The sequence below is a fragment of the Cibotium barometz genome, chromosome 52 (genome assembly GCF_041138505.1).
Source record: "Cibotium barometz isolate CiBa-2024 chromosome 52, ASM4113850v1, whole genome shotgun sequence".
Taxonomy (NCBI): domain Eukaryota; kingdom Viridiplantae; phylum Streptophyta; class Polypodiopsida; order Cyatheales; family Cibotiaceae; genus Cibotium; species Cibotium barometz.
Genome location: NC_141097.1, coordinates 41,467,984 through 41,480,077, shown reverse-complemented (window position 1 = coordinate 41,480,077; position 12,094 = coordinate 41,467,984). Strand labels below are relative to the sequence as shown.

The following is a 12,094-nucleotide window of genomic DNA, read 5'->3' as shown; positions in this document are numbered from 1 at the left end:
AAAGGGCTATCAATGACATGGCATGTGCATCCCTAGAGTCCCATCTCTTCTACTCTTGTGTGGGAGCAGGTTCTACATCAGGAGCTCTTTGAGCACCTCCCCTTTGAGGCGTGGCTGGCTGTATGGTAAGTGGGCGTGTGTCATCACCACACACGATGCCCCAAAGCCCTTTGGCTACCAGCAAATTACGGATCATGAAACTCCAGAGGGAGCAGTTAGATCCATCCAACTTGTCCTCCTGGGTGAGCACACCAAATACATCTGTAGCATTTTGAGCCATGTCAACAAAATATACCTGCAAGCAAACCAAGCACCAATGTGCACTGCCAGGCAACCAAATGTCCTGTGCAAATGTTTGCCTGCAAACTGAAGCAAGTGTAAACCTATGCCAAATTGTCCAATTACACACAATGTGTATACATACGCGACAAATCACAGCTATAATGCCCAATTACATGCTCCAATCTGAAAAGCCCCAATTTTTATGCACTCCAATCGCTTCAATGTGCATTTAATTGGCCAATTTTCACAAAAGCCCCAAATTTCTGCAACTGAAAGAGGCTCAATTTGCTGATTTTGACCTCAATTTGGAAAACCCCCAAATTGCAAGCAAAGCAACATGTCCAATTTTTCAATTTGGCCTCAAATTGAGAAATCCCCCAAATTGCCTTAACCCTTTACCACCTGCAACTCTTCTTTGAATCTGACCTGCACTGAAGTGTCTGCAAAAAGTGTATTTTCATGTGAACAAAATTTTGTCAAAAAAGTACCTGCAGTACGGATGGCACTGACGTGTAATGCAGGCGTCAGCCGGGGGTGTTGCTGGGCACGTGAACCGATGGATGGAGGCACTGGGCGGCGCTGAGCTGCGATGGCTCTGGGCTAGTTCCAGCAGACGGCCAGTGACGAAAAGCAAAGACGAGGGACAAAGGTGGAGATGGGCGCAGGAGCACCGGTCGGAGGTGGCTGCCTCCTGCGCACTAACAGCACCGGCTGGGAGCGGCCGCAGCGACTGTGCGTGCAGTAGCGCCGATGAAGAAGCTAGGCAGAACGGGCTGTGGCGGACTTCCCATTGATGCTAAATGGGTAGATGAAGAGTTCTTCAGAGATTGCCCGCATGTGCTTCAGACATATTTGGATGCTTTTCAATTGCGAACAACTGTTTAGAAGCCGGTGGGGATGTCACCATTTGGCCACCCAATTGGTCTACCCGTGCTTTCTTATCATGTATGTACATTGGACTGGTGTCCATGGCAGTTGTTTATGCCGAGGATTGATGCCACTCATGTGATACTGTAGACTTGGCTTTTCGTTGGGACTTGTGCCTCCGTATACATGCCCGGAAATGCTTGGTGGAATGGTGTTCCATTGGGTCTGGTATCTCGTGTACTTGCCTGGAGCACGTCTATTTTGATATAGTCTCATGAACGGGGATTGTCCATACCAATGCTGCATTGCATAGCATCTTTATGTGCTTGCTTGCAATTGAAATTGCATGCTGTTTTCATGCTTGCTTGACCAATGTGTAGTTCCGGATAAGGGGACGCCCGCCCGTGAACCGTGCGTGTGAAACTGTCTGCTGACATGGTTGTGTGGCATGTGAACAGGTGGTAAGTATTACCCAATCTAGGCTCAAATAGCCCTTAGGACTTAGCCAATATTTATAAGTGAGTGCGTTCCCATTTCATTAAAGTTTGGGCACCCAAAAGTCACTTATAAAGTATGACCGCTTTCAAGTTCACACTCACTAAAGTCCCGAGGCGGACAAGACTCAATGTCCAGGACCTGATCCTCCCCTTTTACTCATAAATGGACATCTCCCCATGTCCCTTCACCTGATTGGATCCCAATTCACTTACTTATTAAGAGAAAATTCGTGTTTTCTCTTCATGAAGATTTTTGGAGACTGAAAACTCTCTTTTTCCACCATTTCTCTCCATTTCCAAGCTCTCCATATAGCCATACCCAACTTGCTAGGGTGTTTTCCAAGCTTCCAAGAGTGTTTCCAAGTGCTAATCACTCTCCTACTCACTCCCAATGACTGAAATTCAGTAAAACAGCTGTCATTTTTGCTGTAATTTCTGGTCTTTTTGCTGAAAACCCTAATTTCAGCCTTCCTTTCTCAAGTTGAACCATAGGGGAAGCTTTCCCAAGGTTCCCTTCATCCTCTTGAAGACTTTTGTCGCGAAGAAAGGCGACAAATCAAAGATCTCAACACTCCAAGGACTTCCATCGCGAAGACTTCCACTGTCATCGACTCTACTTGCTATTGGTAAGCTTTTATGCTTAAATATGGGAGCAAGTAGCAGGAGGGAGGAATCAGATTACAAGATCACATACCCTGTGTAGTGTTCTCTTATCCTACATGCTCTCTTGCAGATTGTTGCTACCATGTGTTGGTGGAACAATAGAGAGCAGATGGTAGGGAACATGGGCACTTGAGAGGGTAGTGTGGGTTGCAAGTCTACATCGACAACCACTTGTTTGCAATACTGTATTCATATGCATTGGTATGGAAATCTGGTCAGAAATGCCCATGACACTATGTACTTGATTCTCCCAAGATCAATATACTTTATTTCAGGGAGGGGTCGGCCGTTCCGGCTCATTGTGTGTCTCTTGTCAATTCAGCAATTTACTTCTTGTATTTTGAGCAAGTGTCCATCAAATCTGAGTGTATTTAAGTGTATTGATTAGCATTGTGTTCAACCAAGTTACACCTCTCATGGGGACTTATCTGCCATGCGAGATTTGTATCATTTGGATGCTGATTTTTGCCATACATGGACTGATTTGATGGCTGGTCACTCACATGCCTCTTATGTGATCAAAGAGGGTTATCTTATGAAGGATAACTGCTTATGTGTGGTGAAAGATATGCGTCCAAAGGTTATGGAGGAATGTCACGCTCCACCTTATGCTGGTCATAGAGGTATCATGCCTACTACACGCATGATTGAGAGAGATTTCTTTTGGCCAAGCATGCGTAAAGACATTGAGGCATATGTATGAGCATGTCTCACTTGCCAAAAGGTGAAATTTGATAGGCAAAAGCCTCCAGGTTTGCTTCAACCTTTGCCTATTCCCTCACAGCCATGGGAAAGCATTACTATGGACTTCATTATGGATTTGCCTAGATCCTAGCATGGGAATGATGCTATTTGGACCATTGTGGACAGGTTTGGCAAGCAAGCTCACTTCTTGCCTGTCAAGAAAACCATTAAAGTTGATCATATGGTGAAGCTTTTTCTTGCTCACATATTCAAGCATCATGGTATGCCAAAATCCATCATTGGGGATAGAGATCCCAGGACTACGAGCCTCTTCTAGAGGGCTTTATTTGATAACATGGGCACTAAACTTGAGTTTTCATCAGGCTATCACCCCCAAACGGATGGCCAAAGTGAAGCTGCAAATTCAGCCGTGTTGGATTTGTTGGAGTGTTACATGGCAGATCAAAAGACTATGTGGGAAAAGTATCTTCCACTTGTGGAGTTTGCCTACAACAACACAGTTCATGCCTCCACGGGGAAGGCCCCATTTGAGACTATTATGGCAGAGTGGTCTTGCCACCCATCCTTCGTACAAAAGATGAGATTTTTGCACCTGATGAGTATGTGCGTGACTTGGATGCAGCCTTTGCTCAGGTGCGACAGCCATTGCAAGGTCACAAGACAAGCATAAAAGGGTTGCTGATGACAAGCATCGAAGGGACATGCAAGTCAAGGAAGGTGATTGGGTATTATTGAAATTTGAGAAAGCTAGGCTTCGAAAGAGGCCAAGACGAGAGCATAGTAGTTAGGGGGTTGTTTGAAACGGGTTTCCTAAAAGTTTCAAACGGGTTTCGTAAAATCAGCCCGAAGTTAGTAACACACAAGACTTCACCAAGAGAGTGCTTGGTTCTTTAAATACTTGAGGGGAGGCTTTCTTTTACCATGCTTTGCTTTTGCCTTTTGCTTTTATTTTAATAATAAGCAAAGTTCTTGGTTTAACTTCAGGGCCTTGCTTTTTGGCCTTGGAGCTCTTTCCAACGGTGTCCTCAGCTTTGAAAAAGCAGCTTATAGCTTTTTGACTCAGTTCGATGAGCTCTTTCCAACGGTGTCCTCAGCTTTTTGGTCAACAAAGTTTGACTTTTGCTTTTTCTTGTTTTTTTGACCCAGACAAGTGCTTTTTCCCATTCCAACTTTAGGAACCCTACTTCCATGTGTTCATCATCCTGTCCATGTGTCCGGGCATGAGTTTTATTATGTGAAAAGAGCATGGAGGACCAAATAGTTACATATATTCTTTGACCAAAACCCCACATGTCCACCCACTTATAAGTGTGAACATGTATCCTTATAAACCATAAGAGTGAGTAAAATCCTGTAAACTCATGTCCTGTAAACTGCCTTCGGAAAAATCCCCGCTCACACCTTGGTTCTACCTAGTGTATAAAACACTGGTCGAGACGGTTGAGGGACCAAATGGTGACAAAGGCACTACATCAAGATTGGTGCTCTCAATCTGCTTCTCTTGTTGATCCATGGTGGAAGGCTCAATGACTCTTTGCTTGAGCGCAGAAAATACCTTACACCTCAGCAACAAGGTGGAATGTTTCACAAGTTCCTATTCCAAGTAAAACAAACCATCCACCAGAGAGAAAATGCTCAATACATGTCACAAGATCAAGCTCAATATGAATGTCACATGTCAGTGTACTGCCCAAATACTGGACTGAACTGGTTACCTCACATAGGGAAAGCATTGACCTCTTCACAGGCTGCAAGATGGCTGCCAAAGATCTCCCAGATGAGGGCTGCAGTTAGACATTAGAATGTGTTGATCTCCTCCAGGCTACCTGGTATGACTGCCAGAGATGATGCATCTGCTGGACTTGAAGATGGAAAAAATGAGGAATTTGCGCACCTTCATGTAAGGGCTGGGGCCTTAGTCATCCTGGAGGACTCGGACCGACTTGGTGTAGGGCTGGCCAACTGGAGGAAGACGGGGTTTTTTGCCCCTTTTGTGCTTGCTGACTAGGGCTCATGGGCCCAACCAATTGTGCTTGGGCATTGGCGTAAGGCCACTGTAGACTATTGGCTGCTCACTGCCCTTCTACACCTGCCGACTTACCTCTACATTTTGGCAAGATCCATGCTTCCCATGTCTTTGGTTGCTGTAAGTTCCTAAGACTCACCATTCACAACCAACATTTGTATGTTGCCTAGTTACCTAGACACCAATTGAGTTGCAAAAGACACCCAAAGTGTCCAGTTACATCATCAAAACATATTATATACAAACCACCAAATATATTCTAACACGTACAGATGTAGAGTGACATGGAAACCGGTGGTTTGGTCATAGTGATGTACTTAGAGGATGCTCTACTTGTTGGCAGCTTGTTCCCTAGGAGGATTATGTTGTTGCATTGGCAAGGTTCTGATTAAAACATAAAACCATTAAAAAAAGTGTGTGCGTAATCAACATCGTTCACTCCCAGAGTGGGTTACAAGGACAGTGCCAGATGGGCACAACAAAACAGTGCAATCCAACTGATCACCTGTGGCGGGTGACTCACTCCTGTACGGGCTCACAAAATGTTTGGTGTTGGGCCCAAGGCGTGCATTTGTCCTGTACAAACATGTCCCCGCAGCATCAAGTGCAGGATGTGTGTGACAAAACCCCCCTTCAAAATGGCCAATTTTCTAAAAGACATAGAATGAGTCCAAAGACATAGTTTGATTCTAAGCTAATCCTAAGACAACTCTACGACAAATGACAAGTGAAAATAATGAAAAGAAAAATGGGGTGTCAAATGAAGATTCAGCCAGACCAGCCTGGCAATAGATGTGTAGGATCAATGCAACACTGGACAGAGTCCCCCACTAGGAACAACATGAGATCTCTCCCTTTTATTCCTCTCAGATTTTTATAAAAGGCTTTGGGACAGTTTTGAGCCAAGAAAAGTGACCCTTGCCCATACAAGTCTTGGAATGGGCATAAGGCAAATCACCCTGCTGCTTGCAGCCAGTGCAGCGCTTTTCAGGACACCCAACAGCACTACCTTTGCTGCCTTTAGGCTTTGGGATTGCCCAAAGGCAGTAAATTTGATGGCAGATCTTGCACCTTCACTTCAGATCCCATGACCTTCAAGATTTTCACTTGGGGTACTAACGCGTGGGCTGCTGAGACGTGTCCGGCACTCCTCTATCAGGATGGAAGCAGGGGTCTTGTGCTTCAATTCACTCCTCTATCAGGATGGAAGCAGGGGTCTTGTGCTTCAATTCACTAACAATCACCAGTGACCCAGAGTCAACCACATCCTAGACCAACTAGACCCACACTGACCAGCGATGAGAGCTTATCAGCAGCATTGCGACTTGCATAGGTGGCCAGTGCGATGCAGTGAAACCATTGAGGGCACCGTCAGTCCCCTGCGGACACTGCCCACACTATCCAAGCAGACCTCATTCACACCCTCCAAGGGTGATTGAAGCCCCTCACAGAGAAGTCAAAGCGGAGGCAGCAGCGCTGGACAGCCTTCTTCCGCTCTTGCAGCCCAGGCCCCTTCCCTACCTAAGGGGGATGGCCCTTCCCCTGCCTTCCCCATTTTGTTTGCTCTTTGTTACCTCTTTAGAGAGGCTTGCAAGTGGATGTTCTTTTTTCAACTAAGGATACAGTTTAAAGATTGATCGCACACAACACTTTGAAAACTAACACTGGCAAGATATCTGAAAACTAACACAGGCAGGGTAATGCTGACGCCACACACATACCTGGCAGACAGATACCTGTTGAAGCCCTCCAGAAAAATCGTAATTGTCCAAGACCTCGGTTAAGAACTTTTCATGGACACCAGAATTTCCATAAGTTGAGTCCACGTGTCGCCTCTTCCTGCTCATGCCCCTTCCAGCTCTGACCAGGCTTCTTCTAGACTAGATTTTCCACATACACCTCGGCTCGGCGTCAGCATGGATGTTTGACATCAAAACATATGCAGCAGCCTGCTTGGGCTGCAGATTCACTGCATTCGAGAATGCTAGTTTTCCAAGCTCTATATTGCTATGCGTACAACATGCACCTAACAAGCATGACCAAATATCCACATCAGCCTGCATTGGCATCTTCCGGAGAATGTTTCCCACCTTCTTGAAGTCTCCTGCACGCCCAAGAAGGTCTACAATATTCACATAATGCTTCAATTCTGGAGTTACGCTGTAATGTCTGCCCATGGATTCGAAGTACTTGACACCTAAGTCAATAAGGCCCGCGTGACTGCAAGCAGAGAGAAGTGAGGTAAACGAGACTCCAGTTGGCCCAAGATCTGCTAGTTGCATTTCTTCAAACATCTGCAAGCTTGCAACGCATTGCCCTTCACCTGCATAGCCAGCAATGCATGCATTCCATGACACAATATCAGGCTGCGGCATTCCATGAGCAACTGCCTCTGCATCTACCATACTTGCACTACTCCCATATGCATGTATGAGAGTGCTTGCTAGGGAAGAATTGCCATCATGCCCAGCACAAATGATAGCAAAATGAAGCTTCCTACATGTGTCAACAGTTCCTGTTTCACTGCAGGCTTGCAATATGCAGACAAGTGTGCAAACATCCATAGCCACTTTCTCTTTTACCATCTGTCTGTACAACTTTAAGGCCTTATCAACTTGGCCCTGCTCAGCATAAGTTGAGAACATCACATTCCATGACACAGTATTGCGGTCAAACAATCTTCTAAACACACTCTCTGCTCCCACAAGACACCCACACTTTCCGTAGATACTCACAAGTGTGGTACCAATGAAAACATTTGAAGCAAAGCCCTTCCTTTGAGCATCAGTATGCAGAGCCTGGACTATTTCCAAAGACATCAGAATTTTTGGTCGCCCATCCTTTACATGATTAGCTTTTTCTTTCTCAGCAAGGATGCCAGATGCTTGGAGGGCCATGACAAATGTATGATGGTTGGGACTCACACCTTCATCGTGCATCTGTCTGTATAAATGTAAAGCTTTCTCTCCATGACCCTGCTCAACATAAATTGAAAGCATGGCAGTCCATGACACGACATCATGCTGCAACGACCCATCAAAAACATTTTCTGCATCCACGATGGCTGCACATTTTCCATACATACTTACAAGGGCATTGGAAACAAAAAGATCTAAAGCAAAGCCCCTCCTGCGGGCATCAGCATGTATTGCCTTGCCAATTTCTAAGAACTTTTTGGTTGATAGCCCCTCCTCAAAAATGTCACCATCCTTCTCCATAGAAGTGCCACATGCTTGAATAGCACATACTAGTGTCTGTTGATTTAGACCCACGCCTTCATTTTGCATTTGTCTGTACAACTGTACAGCCTTCTCTTTCTCATCCTGCTCAACATATGCTGAAAGCATTGCAGTCCATGGCACCACACCTGGCAGGAACAACTCACTGAAGACCTTCTCTGCTTCCTGAGAGGTCCCACACTTGCCATACATACTTATAAGGGTAGTACTTACATAGATATCTGAAGCCAAGCCCTCTCTTCGAGCATCTGCATGTAACGCTTGGCCAATTTCCAAAGATGCCACATTAACATTACTACTCAAATCTTCCTTATCTGCAAGGGTGCCACATGCTTGAAGAGCAATTATTAGTGCCTGCTTGTTTGGAAGTAGGCCTTCAACTTGCATTTGTGTATAAAGCTGTAAAGCCTTCTCTCCTTGGCCCTGCTCAACATATGCTGACAGCATTGCGTTCCATGACACACAGTCACCACAGTGCAGTCCAACAAACACATCCTCTGCTTCCTTGATGGCTCCACACTTTCCATACATGCTGACAAGTGTGGTGGCAGTGAAGGCATCTGAACTGAAACCTTTCCTTCGGGCTGCAGCATGTAATTTCCTGCCTACTTCGAGGTTGGGGATGCTGCCACACGCTTTGAAGAGACTAACAAAGGTGTAAGGGTCCGGCTCGACACTGTCCTCCTGCATGTATGCATACATTTGCAGGGCCTCGTGGCCGCGACCACAGTCAGTGAAGCCAGAGATGATGGCTGTCCAGGAGAAGGCTGTATGGCATGGCAATCTGTGAAAGGTATGGAGGGCATCTTCGAGGGCACCGCATTTGACAAAGGTGATGACCAAGTGCTCACCAAGGGTGCCGGTGAGCTCCACTTTATTCAGGGCAAGATGAGCATGGACTTGCTTGGCCTGGGATAGGGCCTTATACTTATGGCATGCCTTGAGCAGGGAAAGGTAGACATTGTGGGAAGGTGGAGTAGGTAGCTGCTCCAGGCGATGTAGGGCCGAATCCAACAGCCCTTCTTGACACAGAGATGATAGAAGGTCAGCGCCATGTGAGTGTTGCTTCCCACGATGTTCAGAGCTGACACATGCGGGCTTGGCTGCATTTTTCTCGCAAGAAAAGAGACCCTCCCGATGCTGGTGATGGGTTTTATGTGGGCTTCGGGACGGTGATGGTAGCAGGCTGCGCAATCGACTTGGCATTCCTCATTACACTCACCTGCATGTGTCCTCCATACGTTACCATGGTCCATGAAACACTCTGGCTACAAAATTGAGGAATTAATGAATTAATGCTATAGCGTCAAAAGTTTTGGTATGGTTTTTTATTTTGGTAATTGAGGAATTAATTAATCGATGCTATAGTTTTTTATTTCTATTCTGCATACCTGTTCACCCAATTTCTGTTTTGCATTAGTTACTTACATTAAAATAGGTATGCGTTGTAAACTAACCTCCTCTTCGGCCGTCACCTCCTCCTGCTTCCGTCTCTCTGCACCCTCCCCCCAAGCTCTCCTCCGTCTCTCTTTCTCGACTTCTATGTCTCTTTCTCTCTCTCCCCCTCTATCGCATCCCCTTCTCCCCTTCGCCCTACTACTCCCCCTTCCTCCTGAACCCACTCGCATACCCACAACCTTGTAATTTTGTCCATCTCTGGACGATACAAAACCATCTCTCTCTCTCTCTCTCTCTCTCTCTCTCTCTCTCTCTCAACCTAAACATACTACCTTGCACAAGAGAGGGAGAGAAGAAGGGAATGAAACCATGCAAGGGTCGATTTGGAGAATAGCATTTAGCCAACACTAATGAGGGTTAACTCCTCTATGTGAGGTTGCTAGGGGCTCACTCCACCACCAATTGTGTCACCCACATGGCGATTCACTATCCCCTCCATGCATACACAACAATCAAGCAAGCAAGCATTCACAACACAAGCATGCAACCATAAGCTCAAGAGAGAGAGAAAGAAAGAGAGAGCGAGAGAGAGAGAGAGAGAGATAAATGGGATTGTTCCTTTTCATATTCCATAAAATGAATTATATACATGAGCTCACTTTTTACAATGGTCAGCCGCCCATTCACAATTGGGGGCCCAAAATTGGCTTTCTAGCTCTATGTACATCTAGCTCATTCCTACGACCAGCATTACACAAGCTGTAAGCTCGGTCATCCCAAATATCGTTTATCAATAAGTGCTTTGCGCGGTTACAAAATGATAGGGTTACAAGAAGCGTGACCACGCTTGAAAAATGTTGTTAACCGAAGTGGTTAACATACCTCCCTCCCTAATTCAGGTCTGTCCTCGGACCTGGGGCAAACGATCTAACGGTAGTAGATCGAGTACATTCTTGGACAAAGTCGCGTCACGAGGTAGAATGTGGGGGGGCTCGATGGAAGACTCAGTAACTCGTCCAGAAGATTGTCTCCATCATATCCTTGAAGGTTTGGAGGCGCCAGGCACGCATCCACTGGATGCGATTGTAGTAGCCAAATAGTTGCTTCAGTGTTGGGCCTTTGTTAATGTCGAAGGCCAAGCCTTAACTGCCTTCGTGGTAATGGTTCCAATTCGGGAATGTCTCCAAAAGTGTGATGATAAGGTGGAAGAACTGGATTGTGACTATGACGGGGGGGATCTGGTACCTGCTCGTACCACCCTGCTGTCTGATGAAGTCATGTGTAGGCGCTTGAGCATGTTGGCTTCGGTGCACAGCGTCGGAGGAGCGAACCATGGGAAGTTGTAAAGGAGTTTTGGGTTCTTGGCCTGCTCCTCATGGAAGAGATTCCATGCCCATTGGCGGCGGATCGACAAATACTCGAGGTTGATCCTGAGCTGGCGCGGCGCCTTACAGTACTAGTCCCAAATATAAGGTTTAAGAAGGAATGGATGCCGCTAGGCCAGCTGCTCGTCCATGAGATCGAACGTGCTGGGACAAGCAGTGCGGGTGGCCTGTGGTAGCTCTCGTGTCATCAAGGTGGGTGCTCGTGCTTCCAGCCACAGCGATGCTTGGCATCGAGGTAGGGTCGCAGGACGTGGAGGTCCATGCAATCAGTGACTTTGGTGATGGGCACCACTTGGAGTTGTCGACCGAGCAAGATTTGTATGGCCTGCTTGAGCTCCGTGCGATCGAGTGGATTGTGCCAATTGAGGGGGGTTGAGCAGAGAGTCAATCTCATCCTTCTCTCGTGGTTGTGGTGGTGGGAATTTTCCTTCTTCAAAGGGTGGGGGGGAAGGGATTTCGGGTGGCGGTTGTGACAAGGGTGGTGGGGTGGCTAATGTCGAGGTGATGGTGGTGGCGAGGCTTGCGGTAAGTAATGGGGGAGGCCTAGCCGATGTTGAGGGTAAATCTGTGATGGCTTTGGGCAGCAGGCCTAAGTTGAGGGTTAAAGTGGTTGGTAAGGGAGGTGGAGTGGGGAGATGGGGGGTGTAGAGGATTGTGAGGGGAAGAGAGTGAGTGTGGTGGTGTCGGGCGGGGGTGGGGGTGGTTGTGTGCTTGTGCTGGGGCTAGAGGAGCTGGGAGGAGGAGGTTGATGGGGGGAGAGATGAAGATGGGGATTGTTGAGGTGGTTGGGTGCCCGGGGGTCCTCCGCCACCGCCACCATTGTTGTTGTCATCTGAGTCAAAGTCGTCACGGCATTTGGAGTGGAAAAAGGCTTTGGTGAGACTGCGGCTTCTTCGGGTGTGTACTCCATTGGGAAAGCCACATTGCAAGTCATCAAACTACATGATACTTATGGCATGGGTAACCTCCATCTACAAATAACAGTGTTGGTACATGATGAGGAGGCCTTCTACTTAGTATGGATGGAGCTTG

The 12,094-nt window shown here is 46.8% G+C and overlaps 1 protein-coding gene across 3 annotated transcripts in view; it reads right to left on the bottom strand.

Annotated features, from left to right (window-relative positions):
- The window catches only part of LOC147609132 (putative pentatricopeptide repeat-containing protein At3g01580), a 28,245-nt gene extending 18,682 nt beyond the window's left edge, over window positions 1–9,563 (bottom strand). For 2 of the 3 annotated variants that reach the window (XM_086788328.1, XM_086788329.1), the window contains exon 1: window positions 6,762–9,563. In XM_086788328.1, coding sequence (XP_086644454.1) covers window positions 6,921–9,485 — 2,565 coding nt within the window. In that variant the 5' untranslated portion in view covers window positions 9,486–9,563 and the 3' untranslated portion in view covers window positions 6,762–6,920. The remainder of the gene's footprint in view (window positions 1–6,761) is intronic. The other variant, XM_086788330.1, reaches the window with a different exon arrangement.
- Between the last annotated feature and the right edge of the window lie 2,531 nt (window positions 9,564–12,094).